The sequence below is a fragment of the Rhamphochromis longiceps genome, linkage group LG17, assembly GCF_057381845.1.
Source record: "Rhamphochromis longiceps isolate RC_006_pf linkage group LG17, R_longiceps_female_GT1.1, whole genome shotgun sequence".
In the NCBI taxonomy this organism is placed as follows: Eukaryota; Metazoa; Chordata; class Actinopteri; order Cichliformes; family Cichlidae; genus Rhamphochromis; species Rhamphochromis longiceps.
The window spans coordinates 26,711,023-26,734,133 of NC_140573.1; the positions used below are offsets into that span (position 1 = coordinate 26,711,023).

At 40.0% G+C, this 23,111-nt stretch overlaps 1 protein-coding gene across 2 annotated transcripts in view; it reads right to left on the minus strand.

The window, feature by feature from the left end:
• Positions 1 to 23,111, minus strand: part of lin7a (lin-7 homolog A (C. elegans)) — a 51,124-nt gene that overhangs the window by 15,644 nt on the left and 12,369 nt on the right. For both annotated transcript variants that reach the window (XM_085386929.1, XM_085386930.1), the window contains exons 2-3: positions 15,348 to 15,466; positions 1,765 to 1,836 (exon numbers count right to left, since the gene is read on the minus strand). In XM_085386929.1, coding sequence (XP_085243055.1) covers positions 1,765 to 1,836; positions 15,348 to 15,466 — 191 coding nt within the window. The remainder of the gene's footprint in view (positions 1 to 1,764; positions 1,837 to 15,347; positions 15,467 to 23,111) is intronic.

Consider the following 23,111-nt stretch of genomic DNA (forward strand, 5'->3'; position numbering starts at 1 on the left):
ACTTAAACGCTTTAGTGGCTGCCTTTTGTGTAGTTTGCAATATTTGCCTTTATTTATCTGAAAAAGTCTCATGTTCCTTAAGTACATCTACCCTGTTGAACTTATTATGAGAAATAAATATTTAAATCAAAACAAGCTGCTGATTATTTCACATTTTACTTGTGAGCAACGGCACATTTAAATCTTACAAATATAGTTATTTGGCTTATATCGTGATAGATATCGTTATCGCCTGAAATGAAAAAAACATATCGTGATATGAAAAAATCTCATATCGCCCAGCTCTAGTTATACTGCAAATTATTTTTGAGGTGAGCACTGCCAACACTCTCCATATACAACGCCTTAACATATACCTTTTTCCTACATGAACATAGTGTCAGTTCTTAAATCGCAATTTAAAAACTGACTAACAGCATTTTGACCAACAGTATTTTCAACCTTTTGACACCTCTACCTTGAAATGCAAATTCCTGTTTTGTCTTCATTGCAAAGATTCAACAAGGTGCTGGAAACATTGCTCAGCGATTTTGTTCCATATTGACGTGATAGCATCACGCCGTTGCAGATAAAGATTTATCGGCTGCGCATCCAGGGTGAGAATCTCCAATTGCGTCACATCCATCACATCTATTGGATTGAGATCTGGTGAGTGTGGAGGCCGTTTGAGTACAATGAACTCATTTATTCAGTGTTTAGTTGGTACCACAGGGCCCAAATTGTGCTAAATATGCCCCACACCATTCTCCACCACCACCAGCAGCCTGAATCATTGATAGAAGGGAAGATACTTGAATACTTTTGTTGTATTTGAGTTACTGTTGCTTTCCTGTCAGCTTGAAGCAGTCTGGCTATTCTCCCCTGACCTTTGGCATCAACAAGGCATTTTGTCCCAGAGAACTGCTGCTTACTGGATTTTTCTCGTTCCCTCTTTTGGACTGTTTTCCGTAAACCTGAGGGGTGATTTTGTGGGAAAATCCCAGTAGCTCGGCAGTTCATGAACTGCTCAGATCAAAAACAACCATGTCACTTTCAAACTCACTTAAATCACTTTTTGTCTCTATTCTGATGCTCTGTTTGGACTGCAGCAGGTGGCTTAGAGCATGCCTAAGCACACCAAGTTGTTGCCATGATTGGCTGATTAGATGTTTTCATTAATGAGCACCTAACAAAGTAGCCAGTCAGTGTATATCAGGTTAAAGAAGAATCTTAGACCTTTCCAAACAAACAAATTAATAAAATGTTCGTAATTTATATCAATGAGATAACTCTGGTCTACAGCTAGTTGCCTGTCCATCTGCACATTTTGTCTGTGGTCAAATATACGTGTAAACTTGAAGTTAAAGAAAATGGTTTGAAAAAAAGGATGTAAAATATGTTAGTTGTTCCCATCCCGTGTAAACACAAACTTGTTTGCCTTTTATGTGTGTGCTCTCTCAATAGATAAAGAAATGAAATGTCATAAATGTGAATCTGTTAGACAGTCTTTTAGCAGATGAGACTAACAGCGACGCTTTGGTTTTATTCTTGGAAAACTGGCACTCGTGTGTCATTGCTTGATGACCCACACACTCTTAATGAGGGCCATTATCAAAGGATGTAGTTTGCTGATTTCAGGCAGCTTTGGCCAAATGAAATGAAATGATGAGAATGAAATCACTGGGTAAAGTGATTAAAAGACAGCTCCCGAGTCATTAGTTACAGCTTTCAGTAATTATATATTATGATTTTATTGCTGAGCCAAATTTCCAACACAGTTCTTACCTTAGCCGTGGCCCTGGCCTGATACTCTGGACAGCCATTCACTGTAATTGTTTCGTGCATATACTGGTACACCTGAAAGAAATGAAGACAGAGATGCATGTGGTTGAAATCTGAATCCACCAACTTGCACATGAGCTCAAACTCTTCTTTTCATAGTCAAATAATGGTTTCCTTCCACAGAAGGCTGTGCACACTTGCATGTGTACAATAGCAAACTCTCAGGAAGCACATGGCATAGACTGATCCCTAATCTATGAGCAGTAATATTGCTCCTAGTATTTCAAAGTAACCCTCAAGTGATAGGGCCTCGCTCAAGCCTTTGTATTTAATAACATCTTGTAACAGAAAATCCTATTACGATCCGGCACGATGACTTTCTGCAAACACGCTGGTGTTATCAGCAGCTAGACAGATAAGGGAGAGAGAATTTTGCGTTGATGCAGACAGAGAAGAATTTCTGTTACTGTAGAAAAAGTCAGATGTTCTTTTTTCGTTAATGTATATTAAAGGGGAGACTCTGGACTCTACCAGAGTAGGTCTGCATGATTCACGATTCAAAATAACCCCAAGTTCATCCATCCTTTTAGCTCCCAATCCCCTCTCTTTAAGCAAGTTTTCTTCCTGTCCCTTATTAACAGAGAGTTTGAACAACAAATGGGTGGGAATTCTGTGCACCTGGCCAGACCGGTTTTCCTGAGATGACCATATTAGGAATATCCCCTCTCACTGACCTAAAAGGTAGATCAGAACTGTCTGAAACAGAGGCTCTGTCTGAAAACTGTCTAAAGCCTGAGCTTTGGGGTTACAGGGATTACTTACTCTGTCTCCTTTAAACTTTCATGTTGACAAACGAGGCATATTGTGGTGTTACAGACAGCATAAAAAGTCAACAGAACAAGAAGTAACAGATTCTGCCGGGACTGAGCCGGTGCTAAAACACGGGTTAGTGAGCATGTCCATCTGGGTAAAAAAAAAGTTTTCTATTTGCTGAAGCAGACAGAATAAGTGCAGACAGCTGACCTTTCCTGTTTAGATGTGGCTTTTAAGAAAACCTTACAAGCAGACTTGTTCGGAGACTATAAAAGAGGAGACCATGGCCAATGTTGACTCGTGGGTAACATGCGGTAACTGAAGATATACTAGAGGAGTACCAATTCACACACTAAAACAAACAGCCTGATCTAATTTGTGTATGTTTTGCAGCTATAGAGTAGTCAGAAATCTGACCCAGTGCTACTGTCACATAATAAGAAATATAATCCAAGGATATGTTACATGTAAACTAATTCAGCTGTGTATGCTCATATTAACGATGGGCATAGTTTCTAATGATGATGAGATCGGGATATGTTGAAGTAAAGCTCAGACTTCAGTCTGCTCTAAATCCTTGATTTTAGGGAGTTTTTCTTCTCTCGGATCTAAGCAGCGCACCATTGTGCTGCCCCTGCTAGAGTCTATGAATAAAAATATGGACCTCAAAATAAAGGTCATAAAATAATGACTGAAATCTTTTTGGCTGATGACAAACAGTCCCATTTTTCTGCCTGCAATGTTGCTCACTGCCTCCTACTTTTTTCTTTACATTAAAGAGAACGTCTGAACCAGACATACCCATTACCTGCACAGAGAGAAATCAGGAGTTTAACATCAGTCAAGTTTGTGTGCATTGTTTGTAAGATATTTTTCAGAAAGCAGCAACTTGCCAGTGCACTTTCCAAACATTGCCTTGAGGTGTGACTGCCACCCCGTAACACAAGGCCTGCTTTTGCAAATGACTCGATTAAATACCGTAATGGCAGCATTGATTTCAGTGGAAAGATTCTCTAACTATCATCTAGCTGTTTTAATCTCACATTTATGGCATCTGCAATTAACTCAACGAATAAGTGACTGCGTTTTAATGGAACTGACGAATGTTTCTCAGCAGAAAAACAACAGCTTCTCAATGCAAAGCAGACTTGGAATGAATGTGTATGCTATGTTGGATATTATGGCTCAGAAATAAAATAATGATTCCACTTCCTGGATGACGTCACATCTCTCATTGCAGCAGAGCAGCTTGTTGGAGGCGAATGTGGCAGGCAGCTCTGACGTATCCCTGCAAAAACATTACAAGGGCCTTGCTTTTCTGTATCGTCAAAAGGGTGTATACTCATAGGATGCAAACCTTCAGATATTTGTATGTAGAGATCTCAAGAGCATGGAAAAAAATATCCCTGAGCTCCTGTCGGCTTGTTTGCTCATGAATCTCAAAGACCAAATGACTAGCTTTTGAGGGTGCACTTCAGAGCGCAACATGTTTTTGTAGATTCATGGTGCCGCTGATGCATTTTGATAAGAGGAGCCTGCAGTCCCCCCCCCCCCCACACACACACACACCACTCCCAAATGACACCTTTTCCTGAGGACTTCTTCCACCTTTGCACTTTTTGAGGCTTAGCACAGCTTTATAAATGCCACAAAAGGTTTTTCTTGCCTCTATCTTACTACACAGTAGCTTCATTTCTCTCTTTTATCCCTTTGTTAGAAAAACACTACAGCAAGTCCTAATTACAGCTATTTATTCAGTCCATAACAGTCTCTAATGCTCTCTCTTAGCACCTATAAGACAAGAAGTCTGTAGGAAAAATGGCCTTTATCTGTCTGTAAAAGTAAAGCATTTTGGTCCTTAAAACATGGTCTCTGTTATGTAAATGTTTAGTAATGGCCCTATTCAAACACGACGTTACAGATAGCACTGCAATGCGTATGAAATACTTGGCATATTCTGAGAAGGCGGCACAGCAGTGAGCCGAAAAATAATGATACCCAGAAAATAAAAAACTCTCAGGTTTCTCTCAGTATATATCGCTGATGCATCAAAATGGCCAAGGTGAGCATAAGGGTGGCCAACATCTCACTTTTGGATCCCCTGATCCTCAACAATGGATAAAAAACAAACAAACAGTGAACTATTTCACAGATAAAGTCTCAGAAGGGTTGACTAAAATAATGCACTTAAAAAGTATTTTTAAAGTGCTTATTGTAAATTCATGAGTGTAATATAGTTTAATTGTTATGTGTAATTAAATGTGAAGAAACAGCTTCCATGAATATATGATCCATTTATCTGTGTATTGTGTTGACAAGATATGAAGATTGAAGATGAAGTAGGGTTGTGCTGCGCTTTCATGTAATACCAGTTTATACCACAAGAGAACGCAGTAAACTATTTACCCTTGTAATTCATTAAGCACTATTTCTGCTTAGAATTGTAGCCTGACAAAAGGCAAAGCCTCTTAAGAAAACGAGGTAAATGTCAGCACACACAAAGAAGAATAAAATCACAGAAAACAATCAAAAACAGAAGGCAAGAGTGGAAAAACGCACGCCACGCCCTCTGGTAATCCTGCCCCCTGGTGGTGTGGTGAAAGCTTTAGTTAAATTACTCAGGGCAGTGTTTCCCAACCTTTTGGAGCCACGGCACATATTTCACACTAGAAAAATCACACGGCACACCATCAAACAAAAATGTCACAAAAAGCGTACTGATAATTTTTCCCCAGTCTGTATTTTTTCTAGGACCCAGGTCAGATTGACTACTTTTTCTTTTCAAATATTTATCCATTGCTATTACGGGCTTCGTTGTCTCACTCACAGCATGACTATGATGTAATTTCTTCTGCGTCTTCTACTGTTTTACTGGCGGTTGGCAACCCATTTAATTAGAGCAGGTAGTTGTACCGCCCTCTAGGGGAGGATAATGTAATTGTTCTGCCCGTTACTCACGCCGGTCGCTTAGGGTATTAATCAGGTGGAGCCAGATAATCTTCCACGCCACACCTATGTGGGCCGGCAGAGTGGATGGGAAACACTGACTCAGAGGACAATTGCAAAATACTAGTTTGGAAAAATGTCAAAATCAACTTAACACGGACCAGTGCTCAAAGATACCCAGACGTAGATGCTGGTTTGAAACACACAGCCAAGTAATGAGGAGCAGCAACTGGATTCAACTTTTCTTTTGGCCAATATAAGGGTAATGTCCACTTTTCTTTGGAAAAACCTAAGAGTTTGTTTTAGTTAAATACGTCACTTTGCTCACCCACTAGTCATTTACAGGCAAAACACCTATAATATCTATCGACAGTATAAAAGATAGACACCAAGGTGCCATTTTGAAGCCTCGAAAAGTGTTTTTCCTCTTTTCTGACTCCTACGTAACTAAAATTTACAAAATGGACTTAATGTTTTATCCAATATGACTCGAAATCATGTCCATCTTTCACTGTTACTTCTACTGCTTAATGTTCATAGCAATACCACATACGGTGTGCCAAAGTAACTGCAACTCTGGGAACGTCAGATACAACACTTCTGGTGTGAGGAAAGAGAAGAAGAGTGCTGAATTATTTAGCCTGTGCTGTAATTTGGGAAAATAAGTGGATGGATATCAGCTGAAGATTTAAATTAAATAAGGACGACCATTTGCATAATTTCTTTTTTGGAACAGTGGAACATTGAGTGTCCACTCTGACTGAACAGATAATTTAAAAAAAGCCTTCTGAACTGGCTGATGGTTCGATTATTTCCTAGTTCCTCCCTTGCTGTTTCACGAGTTGAGCAGCAGAGCTCATGCAGGGCATCTTGACCCTAAATGTTTTATTTTCTTATAAACAATGACTAATATATCCATACCACAAGCAGCAAGGCGTTGCAGTGGTTAGCCCAATTGTTACATGGTCAATATCTTTCCATGAGGAGTCTGCATGCCCTCCCTGTGTCTGTGTGGATTTCCTCCAGGTACTCAGACTTCTTCCTCCAGTCTAAAGACAAGCTTGTTGACTTTGAACTATATAAGCCCATTCCCAAGTTCACTGATTTTTCTATAAAAAAATATTAATATATAATATGTCCTGGCTTATTTATTCGTCATATTTAAATAACAGTGCTCTGAAGATCCACAGTTGATATCTCCCTTCATATTTAACCTGATTGGTTGCAGTGCCCTGCAGAGAGCCAAAAATGGGACTAACAGCTTTGTGCTTTTGAATGTCAGCCTCCTCTTGTGGTGGGTGCACTTTGCTCTAAAAAGGCCAGCTTTCCTGCAGGCATCTTGTCAATTCCCCTTTCCTTTAACCAAATGTCTTCACTGTCCTTCCAACAACATCAATACAGCCACTCCATCCTCCCCTACATGGCTCCCTTCTGCTTAGTTTGCCACACATTCCTGGTTTTAATGGTGAAGTGGACACAAACACATTCTTTCTAAAAGAATACCAGCATCACAAAGCCCATCTCGGAAGGGATGCCTACAGGGAATATTGATGCAGTGCTTCTTAGGAACACAGCTTCTTGTTTTGTCTAGTGAGAGATGGAGAGGGTGGACGGGGGGTGGGGAAAAAGGAGGTCTTAGTCTGGTTAATGTAGTTTTGTTAAGGATGAAAACCATTATAGTTAGCGTCTCAGTGGTGCAAACCATGACACCGAGGGAAAATATAGAGCTCGAACAGACTGACTTAATGTACCTTTCATCCTTTAACTTAATGTGATGTGGGAGTCGGAGGCATTGTGACGGAATCAACACAAATCCCAGTCAATTATGCTGACTGAAAATCTCTGCTGAAGTGGAAAATCAACTGCAATTTCAAAGCTGATGAAAAACGTGGCCGCTCTGAGCCTGCTTATTGCACTTCCTGTATTGGTCACGTGGCTCCGTCTAACCCAATATCCCGCACATCACTCCCTTCCATCATTTCCAGCTGGTTAGCTCTTCCAGTCATCTCATCTTGTGTCCTTCCTTTCCCATTTGCAAGGCTGATTGACCCGGACAACTCATTCAGGGTGTTGCAGTGAAACTAATGCTGCGACACAAGACTCTCCCCCACACCATCGATGAACGTGGCGAGGGGAAGACAACCAGCTCATCAAACTCTGTCTCGTTGTCATTTATCTCTAACACTGCTGAACTGGCTCTTTTCCCTGCCGTCCATTCTTCATATTGACAGTTACCTTGTCATCCACTAACAAGGCTGATTCATGTTTTGCAAATTCTCTTGACGCAGACATATAGTAGGAAGTCAGGTTTATACTCCATAGACAAGATTAGTGTCCCCTCCCCTGTCTCTGAAATGAACCAACTCAAATATGTGTGTAAGAAAAGGAATCATATCATAGATTACAGGATAAAGTTTGTACTGGAAAGAAAGGTCATCTGTGATAATGAAATCCCACAAGGTGAGCGTGATCAAAATGTACAAGGCGAGGGTTGAGCTATTTTAACCTGCGTTTTATGGTGAGTGAAAATGAATTAGAATATGATTACAGAGAGGAATTTTTAAACAGCTCCAAAGTGAAAAACTGATCTAGTTAAAAACCAATTCTGAGTATATTTTCCTTTGGATTAAAAAGCAGTGGGTTTTTCTTAGAATTACAAAGATATTTTTTCCCTTTTAGGCAGCAGTGAGTTGAAATTACTGCCATTATAGCGTAAAAAGCTACTTCCCGAGATTTCACAATCACTTTAGATAGGTATTCCATGACAATGAGCATTTGTTGTCTGCATTATGGTATCATTTTGTGGCTGAAAGTACTGATTTATTTCTTCCTCTGTAATATTCAGACATCTGAGATATTAGAGATAAAAATCAAGAAGCAAAGAAAGACAAGAAATAGACAAATAAATTAAAGCAGTGGGGATTTTGTATTTTTTTTTCAGGTTTGCTTTTAATGTTTCAGTTAATGGTAATCAGTGTTGGTCAAGTTAAAAAGTAATCAGTAACTAATTACTGATTACTTCCCCCAAAAGGTAATCCCGTTACTTTACTGATTACTTATTTTCAAAAGTAATTCATTACTTAGTTACTTTTTAAAAACACGATTTATAACCTGAATAGGTAACAAAGCGATAGATCTTTCAGCCCAATTCTACTTTTTCTACATAATCCATCATACAAAATGTAATCAAATGGAAAAGTCTCTTTTTAAAACTTGTTTTATTAGTTTTAATCTTTTAACTTTATGCATCAAGCAAAAATTTAATTATATGCAACATTCTCTGACTTGAAGAAATTAGTTTAACATTTAAACCTATTTTCTGCACATTTCAGCACATAAAATAAAATATTTTTTGTGTTTACACTCACTCTTTCAAATAGATGCAAGTAAAGACAACCAGCTCATCAAACTCTGTCTCGTTGTCATTTATCTCTAACACTGCTGAACTGGCTCTTTTCCCTGCCGTCCATTCTTCATATTGACAGTTACCTTGTCATCCACTAACATGGATGTAGCTCAGGTGGTAGAGCAGGTCATCTACTGATCGGAAGGTTGGTGGTTCGATTCCTGGCTTCCCCTAGTCTACATGCCAAATATCCTTGGGCAAGATACTAACCCGAAATTGCTCTCCAATGCGTTCATCGGAGTATGAATGTGTGTGAATGTCAGTTAGAAAGCACCTAGGAAAAATGTGCTTGTGTGAATGGGTGTGAATGGGTGAATGCACAAGTTGTGTAAAGCGCTTTGAGTGCTCAGAAGAGTAGAAAAGCGCTATATAAGAACCAGTCCATTTACCATTTTAAAACACAGCAGGAAATAAATAAAGTCAAAGACTCAGTGGTCCTGTTGCTCTATAGTGGGGTAGGCGGAGGTTTACCCTGGTGCAGGTGTGCCGCAGCGGTCAGTGGAAGAATCTGCAAGTTTCTCAGTGAATTTCCAATTACGTGGTTCGGTGCTTGCTAGGAAGTTTGGGGGGGGGGGGGTTTTCACTGTAAAAAGAAGTTTTCTTCCCATGTGAGCAACGGACACTAATGTTTTTGTCACTTTTTATGGAATCAAACTCAAAGTAAGGTCAGTACTTCCACGCTTTAAACGCTGCACGCTCATACTCTCTCCCGCACTCGATATATTATCCATTGTTGATCTGCACACAGCTGTTGTCACAAACGTCGCACTCGCTTACGTCACTGTCATGAGACATTCTTGCAAAAAAAAAAAAAAATCACGGTTTTAGTAACGCAGTAATTTTAAGAAATTGCTGCCTATAACCTGGAGACAGCTACATGCTATACATAAACATCCAGTAACATCCAGAGGTGATGTATGTACAAAGTCTTGCATACATACAGACAACTGTCAAGTGCTGTCTTACACTCAAAATACATGTAATAGTACAGGAATTCACAATTGTGGAATCAGTTGACTAGGACTAGTTTTTCAGCTGCGTGCAACATTTCTCTTCTTCTTCTGCTTCTTCTTCTTCTTCTTGTTCTTCGGTAACCACAGCAAATCTTCTGCCTCCATCTCATCCTATCCCTCGCATCCTCTTCTATGACACCAACATCACACCAGTCTTCCTTTACTACATCCATGAATCATTTATGGGATCATGCTTTTCTCGTCCTGCCTGGCAGCCCCATCTTCACCATCCTTCGTCCAGTTGAGTTAAGTGTCATGATAGTAGCAGGGCACTGTTACAGAGGGTTACAGGGCCTACATTCTTCCTTTATGTACAAGCTACCGGTTCAAATAATTATAAAAAAAACATTTTTCAATACCTATTGACAGACTGAAATAAAGGCAGGCTGTGTGTGAGAAGAAGACATCACCAGACAGAAAAAATGAACCCTGTGGCTGTAGCTGCTTTCTCTTGTCACAAACAAACATATCAAAAAAAGCGTTAGTATTTCAGACCATTAAATCCAGCCTAACTGCTACTTTCCCACTGAGATTCCCTTTCACTCAAAGATTGTCTCTGCTAACTGCTCCTGATGCAAACAGAGCATCAGAGGACACAGCTGTTGAGAGCTGTGATATTCCACTACATGACCTCATTTAATGCGCCGCATAATAATGGTAATAATCTACAGTATGCAACAACCACCACTTATAAATGGTCCTCCAGCTGGCTCAGCACTACAGAGAGATGCTGTTGTAGTGCGTCGGTTTTCCAAATGTGTCATTGACTATAAGCCACAGTCGTCCTCGCTGCAGCCCACTAATCCCACAGCATCTCTGATGGTTTCCCTGGTGACTGTGTTTAGCCAGCTCTTTGTGGGTGAAGTGCTTCGCATCTTTGGCTCTTGGCAAACAGCAACTACTGCTGCTGCCGCGCTCTTTTTTTTATGAGGTTTTTGAGAATCACTGTCATTGCACTCCAGTGACTGGCACTGGGATCAGTCAGCTGGTTGCCAGACGGGCAGTTGGTGCCAGGACGTGCCAGGCTTCCCCAAGCTGGCCAGAGCAGAGCAGAACAGAAGACTATTCCCCATCCCTTCTGTTGCATGTTTTCATGGGTTTTACGTAACATTTGATCAGAATTAATTTCTGATCATTGGTGCCATTGCTGGTGTTGGCGAACTTTCTACTTTTCTATTTGTCTAGACAAAAGCTGAAAAATTAATGATCTCCAGCATTCACTGATTAAACTGCGACTATAAAGGGCGTTCAAATTGGATGTCTTGTCAAATATCACATTTTATCATCCTCTACAGACTCTGCATGACACTCCTTTTTGATGTGTTTCCTTGATCTAAAAGGGACCTTTCGTGCTTTACCTTATTTTCTGTCACACATATATGCATATAGTGCAGTACAAAAGTCTTCAGCCTCCCCTAATTTCTTTATATTTTGTTATATAAAATGGGAAAAGTGGCAGTGATTTATCAAAACATGTGCAAACATAGATGGATATGCGGTATGTAAGGCAAATACAAAGTTTGTACAAGTCTAACGAGCCAATATTCAGTATGACTCCCTTTAGTCTTCAACACAACCTGAACTGTCTTAGCCAGGTGTTCTTGTCATATCTTGAATTCATCTTCAGGAACAGCTCCTCTGGGTTCTTGAAGGACATTCTTTGGAAGTCTTTTCTACATGATCCCACACTACAAAAATGTTCAGTCCAGGCTCTGGGGAAGCCAGGCAATGACTGATAGTTTCCCATTGTGTGTTTTTCTATCCAGGTATGTTTTTATTGCGTTGGCAGTGTGTTTGGGATCATAATTCCATCAGTTTTTCCAAGATCCCCAACACCACTGACTGAAATACAGCCCCACAACATGACTGAGCCTCCACCATGTTGCACTCACTGCTGACTCTGTCCTGATCTCCTCTGTCTATAATGACATCAATCCGAATCAGACATTTCAAAAAACGCGTTCACACTGATTTTTTCAGTCCAGTTCTTTGGCATACCTCAGCCTTTTCTCCCCGTTTCTCTTCTTTCCTGGTAGCCGCTGAGACCATTTCTGACAGTAGAAGGACAAATTGAAGGGCTAGATGCATCTTTCAGGCCATGCATCAGGCACGACTTTCAGATACTGTTCATCTGCTGTAGATAAAAACTTTAAAAGTGCTTCAGAAAGCCTGAACAACTATAGCTCCAGGGCGTTTTAAAAAATAGAACAAAGCCAGCGTTCTTGTAAGCTAAATATAAAGAACTGGTAGGTGTCTCACAGTGTTTGCACAGTACATTCTATCAACACGTGTAGACACTTAGCCATCAGAGTGCTGTAACCACTTTGATCTAGACAGTTTTTTCTACTCTTAGATCAGTATGATGTCAGTAAGGCTAAATATCATGGTCATCTCATGCACACAGCTCTGGATGTTAGCACAGAAGCCCCACCCAAGTGATCCTGAAACATTCAGCTTACGAAGCACAGCCATTCAGAAGAAAGCTGCTTTACCTACAGGTGGTTACAGAAAGTGGATGGGACAACTGTAAGAGTCTGAAAATATGAGGCATCTTTGACAAAAGTTATGTTATATTTAAAAAAATTGATTAAATAAATTATGTATGTTATAATACATCGGACCAGCTTTTTTTTTTTTTTTTTTTTAATCAATCACAGTACCCTAATGGCAGTTAATGCATGAAATGGCATTTAATTATGCTCTGTTAAAGTAAAAGAAATGGTGAGATCCTGTTAAATACAGAAGTGTCATACTCATCGTTTTCTTCATCTTTTAAACAAATGACAAAATATTTTATGCAATTATTTATCTTCAGATTTTAAGACCTTCTTTATTATTTTGTTTACCCCATATATACTTCTAAGTAACAAGTACAAGCTGAGAAAGTAAGTTTTATAAAGTGCGAATTACAGCAGCTGGCTTACAATTCCCCATATCACTGATTTTCCAAAACATATTATGGTTATTTTTTGCCCTGCAGCAGTAAAATCTTATTGCATGTCTACTTAATTTACAACACAATTCTCTTCAGAAAATACAGCGGCGCTCTTCCCAACATACTGATGAAGTCCGCTAATTGTCTTTCATTCCAGAACAAATTACATGTTCACTTTGTTCACAATTAACTTGCAGCACAGAGGCCATTCTGTCATCTGCTTCCCTGCTCTTCAAACTGCTGTTTACTTAACAAATCCATGTCACTGGGTAGTGCTAAAGTATATCACAACAGACAGAACACTAAACACACAAGATCTGTTGTTATCAGCCTGTGCAGCCGCGCCACGTAGAGCGAACGCTCTTGTTTGCTTCTTACCCCCGCCGTCTTGATGAATGATCTCAAGATGACGGATCAGTGGGTGGTTGTTTTGCGTGCATGAGAATGAAAGCATTTTAACAAGAGGAGAAAAACAAGAACTTCAGTTTCACGATTCACATTTCACTTCATCCCCGTAAAATACGATTGAAACCAATCCCTAACAGGGATTCGCTTAATTAAAATTCAGTTTAACGAGCTTATCAAACCTTAGACTTAATGAAATGCTCATGATGTTTTCTGGCCCTGTGAACATTTAAATGTGTGTGTGTGTGTGTGTGGGGGGGGGGGTTATGCAGTCAAAAACCCACTGTGCCTCTGACTTCTGCTGTTCAGCTCTAGCTGTAATAAGGCAGCGCGATAAGCTCTGACATTTTCATTATGCTGCAGTCATTTGTTGATTGATGCAGCTCAGCAATGCCTTAAAGTTACACTCTCTGATTTTCTTGTTGTTGCTCCAGGCTTACTGTGGGCTTTGGGTTTGAGTTTCAAGGCACTTACAGTGACCTGACAGCACAGTTTGGCACCACTGCATTATATAAAACTATCAGGTAATGTTACTTCTCACCTTCGGCCAAGATATGAAATATGTTGAGCGAAAAGCTGTTTAGAGATTTGGATGTCAAGTCAGGTGTCAAATTCATTTGAAAAACACAAGGTGACTATCTGCTGTTTTTTATTTCCTTGGGTCTGATGGAGCTTACAGGACTCAGAATCAGTACTCTTGCTACTATCAAGCCTTTCAAGCACCACAGATAATAATACGCTTAAAGTTATAAGTAACCACATCAAGATAATCTTCAAAGTAAGCCAACAAATCGCAGTGGCATTTCTTTTAAATGAACTACTTAGGGCCCAAGTGACAGAATTTCTAAGACCACTCCTCCTACCGAAATTTAGTGATTTCAAAATCCGATATTTCAGTATTTTCCAATATCGATATCTTTTTCTTTCAAATGCAAAATACATAAACATTGTTGGCAACAGCTGGAAGAAAAACTCCATAACCTTTTGTTTTGTAAGGTTATTTGTTTACTCTTATACTCTCTGCCTGACTTTGCTCACATTAGCTGGCCGTGCTTTACCAAAACGGAAGTTGCAGTGCCCTCAGGTGGGCAAACTATGCAATGTCAACAGTAGAAACATATGAATGGTGTCTCTTCTTTACTTTTTAAATTTTCATTTAAACTTTCATTATCATCAATCATCAATAAATACCAATAGTGGTCCTGTCTGACTGTCTGTTACACAGCAGAAAATGTCAGCAAATATATACCAGATGTTTGATACTGATTGATATTAAATAAACTGGCAAGTGTGCCTGCGTTTAACGCAAATTTTGAAAAAGAGAAATAGATGGTGTTGTATGCAAGTTTTTGCATTCTTGAAAAAAAATGACAGTTTTACTGAAGACGTCCTCTAAGCTTTCATTTTGAGCCAAATTAAACCAGGAATTCGACATCCTTTATACCCCTAACCCATAGAAAAATTACTCAGTACGTAAACATGAATTGTTGAATTATTAGGCTGAATGTCAGTCTTTGTAATAGTATTGAGAATATTTTTTTTTTAAAGGTAGCTCTTTTTAAAACGTTATCCAAGAAACCAACATCCACAGACACATGATGGATGGTGGGGTATAACCAGACAACCTATTTTTAATATATTTATTTATCCCCTTTATGTATATCTAAAAGTGAATTACATTCCTGTCTCATTGTGGTTTAGATGTTGAGATTATTCGTATGGGTCTCTGCACTGCTGGTATTCCTAACAATGCCCATGTGCCCTTTCAAGAAAAGCTACATAATGCTTGTCTTTGGTGCTTCAAGCTCTTATGGGTCATTAGCCCTGTGGAATAAGAAATGGAGTTAGATGGATAAAGCCATTGCAAAAGTCACGCCTGAGTTCAGCTTATTGTTCCCACATTTTATCTTTTTGTATTGTTTTGTTTTAAATTACAAAAACATATTATGCACAAATTCTACTAAAGGTCCAGTACAGAAGACAGATGGGAAAGGTCATGACAAAGGAGCCCCACACAAGAAAAACAATCTAAATTCTTGTTGGTGTTCACAGAGCAGCAGTGACTCACCTCTCTGATGGCTGTGCAGAACTCACTCTGAAGGACTTTCTTCAGAGATTGGAGCTTGTGACCGGGAACATCGCCTGACTCCTGCAGCTTCTCCAGCAGCTCAATAGCCCTGGCAACATCTGGGAAGCGAGAGAGAGAGAATGGGTGTGAGTAAATATGTATATGTGTGTGGGTACTCATGCCAAGGGGACAGAGGAAGAGGAAAAAAAGAAGCCCCGTTCAATTACATTAACAGCACTGCTGTGACAAAGGCGCTAGAGCAAATCAATGGGCAGGATAATGGAAATAGACTCAGTCAAGACCAGCAGTTGCAAGGACGATAGAACAGCAATCCCATCCATGGATCGTTTGCATTGGCTTATCTCTGAGCATGAGAATAAAGGAGCGGGGTGACAAGTCAAGGACTCATTTGTTCAAAGGTAACACTTCCTGGAAAGAGTAGGCATTACAAAGCGTTTACACTAAACCGTAAGCCTTAAGGTAGAGGCCGTGACTCTGGGGTCTTCTGAGCTCTTTTCTCTTAATTAGCTTCTGCTGAACAAGTTCCACAGCCTGGATGATTAATTTTTTACCCTCTGAAACTGGCAGGCCAAATAGACTCACAAAGGTAGAAAGGGTGATTTGGTACTCAATCACTGGACTTAGATTGTTGTGTCAATATCATGTTTTATTCATGCCTAAGACCTGTGACCACACAAGAGGGGGTGACGGCAATAACATTTCAGTTCATACAATTCAAGTTCCCCCTCTGCTCTAGTTTCAACCCAAAGGGGACACAGGCTATTTTTTGCAAGTACCCCATAATAAGGCATTTAAGTAACGATTATATTCATTGTCTACTAATTACTGATTATTTAATTCATTCTTTAAGCCAATCAGGTCACATCTTTAAACTAGTAGTACTCTTAACTCCCCAAAATATGTTAAAACTTCAGAAGGATAAAACAATAAAAAGTATTCATAATTTCAGTATAGCACGTAATGAATACATGTTTTATTACATTTAGCTTCTGAACACCACAAAAGTTTGTTTTGTAAATACTATCAAATATTTTTTTCAGACGCATTTAATTATTTATCACGTAGAGCCGAATTAAAATGCAACCGTATTGCTCAATATCACAAATGTGACGCAAACAGCATCCTCCAACATTAGACAGGAAATTCAGACAAGAAAAAAAAAATCCCTAAAATGCAAAAAACAGAAAATTAAACTGCAGGAAAACTCAGGAAGACAAAGGAAGCGGGATCCCTCTCCTCAGCTAGACAGACTTGGAGTAGATGTTGTGTACACTGTGTTTAGTAGGTCTCTCAGTGTTGGTAAGGCCTCAAGGGCTATAAATGATCCAGCGGCCTCTGAGATTAGTCTCTTTTAATCTGCGACTGAGTGGCGTCTTTTTTATCTGTTCTCGAGGACACATCAGAAAGTTGCCAAAGCCTTATCTGAATAGATGAGCATAGATTGAGCTGAAATATGCCCCGTTACAGAATAAACTTCAAAACTGGGTCACATTATTTCTTGTCAGCAAGTGTGATTAGCTTTGTTTTCGTCAATATCACACTGCTCAAAAGTGTTTCTGTGTAAAAGATTTGAGCCTCGCAACATGTTTCTGCCGCTTGATTTATCAGTGGGTTACAATTATATATCAACGACTGATGTTATTCATTTAAAACAACGTACCAGCGGCAACAGACGTTTAGCTGAGTTGCAGGTTTAGGGTCATGATATATCAACAAGCAAACGCTGCATATTTAATGACGTTATATGGCAGGGCCACACTTCCATCTATGCTGACCACCAGGGATCGAGCACACAGACGCATAAATATACTCTCTAGGTTTTTTGCTGTATCCACATATGCTTGTTCAGAGAGAAAACTGGGAAAACAGGGACACAGAAGTCTGTAATGCAATCAAACATAACAAATTGTGCTGATTTTTGTTGATTAATCAAGAATTTAGATCAGTGATTCACAAACATGGATACAAGTAACAGAGACGGACAGAGAGAAAAAAAAAGGGTAAGTAATGTAAATAGAAAACATAAGTACGCCTTTACTGCTTCCATAGCAATTAAAAAGTTAAGCAGCAACCAGCTGATGCTAACTAAATGCGTTTGAATAATTCAGTATCAGCAAGTGTGAGCACCTCTATAAAAGCAGAGGTTTTGGCAGTTTGCTGGTCAAGAGCACTCAGGTGTGTGATAACCCAATGCCACAATCTTTCCAGGAATGGTGAACCAAGCAAAATCACCCCAAGGTCAGACCATGTAATGCTTAGAGAGGCTGCAAAATAAAATAAAATAAAATCCCGAAGGCTATACTGCAGACTCTACAGGCCTCAGTCAGCAAGTTAAATGTTAAAGTTCATGACAGTAGAACGGTTGCTGGGAGAAAGTCTATTCTCTCTAAAAGGAACATGGCAGGACAGGTTAGGTTTACACAGTTGCATCTGAACAATGCACAGCACGTCTAGAACAATGTCCTTTGGACAGATGTTTGCCCATAATGCACTGTGGCACAGCCACCTCATATCCACTGTCAAGCGCTGTGCTGGAGGACTGATTGTTTGGGCTTGTTTTGCAGCCACAGGATGTTGCCACCTTGCAGTCATTGAGTCGACCACAAACTCCTCTATACACCAAAGTGTTCTACAGTCAAATGTGAAGCCATCTGCCTGACAGGCAAAGTTTTAACTGGGTCATGCAACAGGACAATGATCCCAAGCACAGCAGCAAATCTACAACAGAATGTCTGAAAAAGAAAAGAATCAAGGTGCAGCAACAGCCCAGTCAAAGTCCAGACTTCAGCCTGAATGAAATGACGTGACAGGCCCTTAATCGAGCTGTGCATAGACCTGTGAACGTCAATGAACTGAAGCAATGCTGTAAAGAAGAGTGGGACCAAAATTCCTCCACAATGATATGAGAGACTGAGAAAATCCAATTCAATTCAGTTTTTTTTATACGGCTCTAAATCACAAAAACAGTTACCTCGAGACCCTTTATTTTGTGAGGTAAAGGCCATACAATATACAGTGTAGAGAGAAACCCCAACAATGAGACAGCAAGCGAGCGCTTGGCAACAGTAGGAAGGAAAAACTCTAGGAATCACAAGTAAGCCGTCTGTGAGCAGTCTGAGAGTGAAGTGCTCTATTATAATTTAGCAAAATGCAAAAAGTCAGAAATTCTAAGTATAAATGAACCATAAATAACCCACTGAGCAGTGATATGTAGTAAAGTAAATAATATATACTTAGACTATTCTATACTTAATAGGCTGTGTCCCCTTCATTTTAAGGCTCAACTATGTATTATAGCTCCATGCAGGTTTCTTTGGTATAAAAAACCACTTAAAAAAAAAAAACCATAGCCATTTACACACATGCACTATTGCCCTAAGCTTAATATTGAGTTGAATGCCAGAAGACAAATGCATGATGCTTTGCACACTGAACCATCTTCATTTTGTTGGCTTCCCAATCATCCTGCTTTCTGCTTCCTGCAAGCTCTAGTCAGATCCCCTGTCTAAAACCACACAGAGTATCAACATGTGACAAAGAAAAAGTCTGACAGTATCACAACCTAAACCTGAGGTGTCAAAGATAAGGCCCGGGGGGCCAGACACGTCCTGATGAAGACTCCAGCCCATTGAACATCATTGGAAGGTGTAATGTTTTACAGCTTTATCTTTACTGACAAAGACCTCCCACACACTACACCAGGGGTGCCCAATCCCGGTCCTCGAGAGCTACCGTCCTGCAGCTTTTAGATGCATCCTTGTTCCCACACACCTGAATCAAATGAATGGCTTGTTATCAGGCCTTTGCCAAACATGATGGCATGCTGAAGAGATCAAACCATTTGATTCAGCTGTGTTGGAGTAGGGATGCATCTAAAAGCTGCAGGATAGTAGCTCTCGAGGACCGGGATTGGGCACCCCTGCGCTACACCAAAGTAACTGGGTAATACATAAAAAACCAAGGAAAAGTTTTTTTTCTCCCTTTATAATTTCTATTATTTACAACGGATACACAGAATACACTGTGTATCCATCCACTGTACACATGGATTCACGTTTTTGTAATTTGACACGTTTATTTCTTACAATTTCAGAGTCCTGGTGACAAATTTCTGACATTTACCGCAGCAGCATTTCTCTACCATATTGAAAAAAACTGAGACATACATTCGAAATTGCACCCCTTTTTCTAATATTAAGATATCTCAAGGATTAAATGTATAATTAAACTCCTTTATACTGACAGAAAGGGGAGTTTCACTGGTCCGGCCCACTTAAGATTAAAGTGGGCTGTATGTGGCCTATGATGTAAAATGAGTTTAACATCCCTGACCTAAATGTCCTGACATTTTCCTGAGCTCACATGTGAAAACAGTTTCCGTCTTCAACCTAAAATTTCATGATTCATATAAAGGGGGCTTGGTTTTTGCTTCCAAAGGAGACTCAGATCCCTACAAGTTTAACTTGTACTTAACAGATTCTCCTTATGTCCCCACTATATGAGTAATACCAGCACACACACACACACACACACACACACACACACACACACACACACACACACACTGGTATTGAATTCTGGGAATATTGAGCAATTCAGCAAAGCAGATGACAGACTGAAAGGCTTTTGCTGCATGCAAGCCAGCGGGAGGTAAGAAAAGAAGCAGTACTGAGCTCTGACCCCTGCGAATACTATATAAGGTAATGTGAAATGTACAGTTTCTATTTCTTTAAAAGGTCATTTGGGGGCATTGTGCTGTTATTAGACGGACAGGAAATATGGGGAAAGAGAACAGGGGAGAGACATGGTAAGAATCCAGCTGGCTGTAAATCAAATCGGGGACTCATTCCTCAAAGCACTTCCGCCCATGTGGTATGAGCTATAGCCAATTGGCTGTCAGGGCTACCCCCTCTGCCTGTTTCTATTTCAAGCACTCTGTAATAAAGCACTGAGAATTTTATTGATTTTCTTGAAATTGCAGGGGTCAGTTCCCATCACGAGAACAAGGCATGCAAGCGACAGTCCAGTCATTTAATACGGGCTTATTTAGAGCAAACAGTGGTGTGAATTTTCAGGGAAGTGCTAATTAGCCATTAATCTAATAACCAAGAGTTTCATTTAAAGACAGCAGCTGCATTTTTGCTATTTTTCCTGGTGTGTTTTGTCTGTCGAACATTAAAGATTCTATCACTCCCAGTCCAAGCACCGTTAGCCTTCAGCATGTTCCCGCCTGTTCCAATCACCTCAGCTCTGCACTTACCTTCACACCTGCTTCTCATCCCCAGAGGGACTGTACACCAAGCCCCTACTGTTACTGCCCCTATGCCTGCAGCTTCTTTCTCTCATTCGGCACAAAAATGTAACTGAAAATAATAAGAAATAAAATGACAACAACAGCGGAAGCGTCTCTAATTAAGAAGCGTTAAACACAGATTTAACGAGACACATGTTAGCAGTTGAGCAAAATAAATACACTGCAGTGAGGATCTCGTGCTTTCTTCAATGCTTCGCTTATTCAGTGTTGTCCATGCTGAGTCGACACACTTATGGAGGGTTTATGCTACAGTATTAGAAGCCTAGCAGCTCTCTGGGCTTTAGTTGGGATCCCACAGTTTCCAAACACCATATTTCTGATTTTATTTAAAAAAAAAAAAAAAAAAAAAAAGGACTAAAAACAGTTGGACGTGTCTTATTGCTGGAATAATGAAGCGTTGTCAAAGTTTCTTGCACGTGTCGGTTAAGCACAAGGTTTCCTTTGGCAGCAGTGTGTGACACTTCGGGTTATGGCATTAGTTACACAGGGCTGTCACTCAAAACCAAAAACAAAAGTCAGTTGGAAAAAAAAAAGAGGAACCAAGTTACAAACAACACTCTGATGTGGAAGTTGCGGGTCTTTAAAACGGGATGTTATCTAAAATCTGAATTCTTGACTCCTGCTGTGAGGTGTTATGCATTCAGGGACATTGTGCTGGCATGCTTAGGTTCCTCCTGTCCTCTTACACGAAAAGGTCACTGCATATCAATACAAAGTTATTCCGAGTGCTCACATGGTGAAACAAGACACCTGATGGTGTTTATTTTCCTTTAATCTGTCACCTGTCCGATCTCTAATTGATATTCTGGTCTTTACGCCTGTTTTCTGCCCTGCCCTGTTTATTTTTGGACCCCTTCTCGCCCTTTTTTGGACACTTCGGCTTGTTTGTGACCTTTTGTACTTGGCCGACGATTTGGTTGGACGCCAGCCTGCGCCCGCTTAATTAAACTTTGTTCTTAATTCTTCTGTCCTCTCTCAGGGCTGGCATGAGTCTGTGTTACTGAGAGAGATTTATCGTTTTGTACGTCACATGGTCAATTTAACCTCTCCTGTTATCGAATACGCCCAACCACCCTGCCAAAAAAACCACTGGGGTGAATAAAACATTCTTTTTTTGTGTTTTGCAAACACTGAAACTTTTTTCAAAATTTAATTCCCTACAGCTAAACTTGCAATGGTCAGGTCTCCCTTGAAAAACAGGAGTGGGAATTACTACTTAAAATACGGCAAACTTTGCCTTAAAACTTTAACGACAGGTATAAAAGCAGTTTGTTTATACCCATATAACACTTTTTAAAGTGCCAATACATTCTTAAGCATGCAGCACTAACACATATATATATTTTATCAAGGTGAATACTAAAGGTTACTCGTACGCCTGAATATAAAAAAAAACAAAACACTGATTCTGAATAGCTCATAATGACTTGGTACACTTCCAAGCAGCAAGGGCAACGGTCTCAGAGGTTTACGAGCATTTCTTTCTAATTACATGCAGGTCAAGGGCCATCCAGATATCCCCCCCTCTGCCATTATTGACTTCCACATGCTCATTAGCACCATTTTCCTTATCCGCATCAAATACTTTCACTAGGCATTCGGAACTTGACTTCAAAGATTGATGTTGCAGACATTTCTGCCAGTGCTTTCATCTCGTTGATCACAAGTGATGCCTTCCCATTTCTTGATATAATCTTTCCAGCTCGAATCGGGGGGGTATTTTAAATTTCAGAAGCTCTGCATCAAACAGAGAAGCTGCCACAGTTTAAATGCAATTAAATTGTGCAATGTAAGCTCTAGAGAGTAAAAACTGAAATACTGTGAGTCCATGTTTGCCATGCCCTTCATCTTCTGCCATTACAAGATGATATAATTGCAGGTGGACATACAAATCTGAATGTAACGTAAATGATAGCCACACGCCTCAAACCAGAGATAACGAAATGTCTGCTCGCACTGCACAGGCACGTTTCCTCTTTGATGCTTCCAGTGATATGTGCTGTGAATTAGTGGGACCAGTGTGATGGATTATGTCCTGCAGATCGCATTGCCCGCTTTGTTTATTTCTTTAGTTCAGCCACTGTGATTCAAATGAACCACACATATTTAAGCACAAATGTCCCACGGTCACGCTTCACTGTGCACTGTTCTGTGTGTGCTAAATGTGAAAGTGGGCCCCGTTAGATGAGCTGTGTGACGGATCAGAGGAAACCCACAGAGAGGAGGCACTGAAGGGTGATTTTTTTTTTTTCCATGACAAAGCAGCTGAGATGACCGCAGGGGATCATAGTTACGTCACATCACCAGGAAATCACTCCCAAATCAGATGTGCAGTGAAATGACATATTACATTACCTAATAGTGCAACAGAGGGGGGCAAATCAGCTTAGTGACCTCTATTATAACAGTGACATAACAGTGGCAAAAGA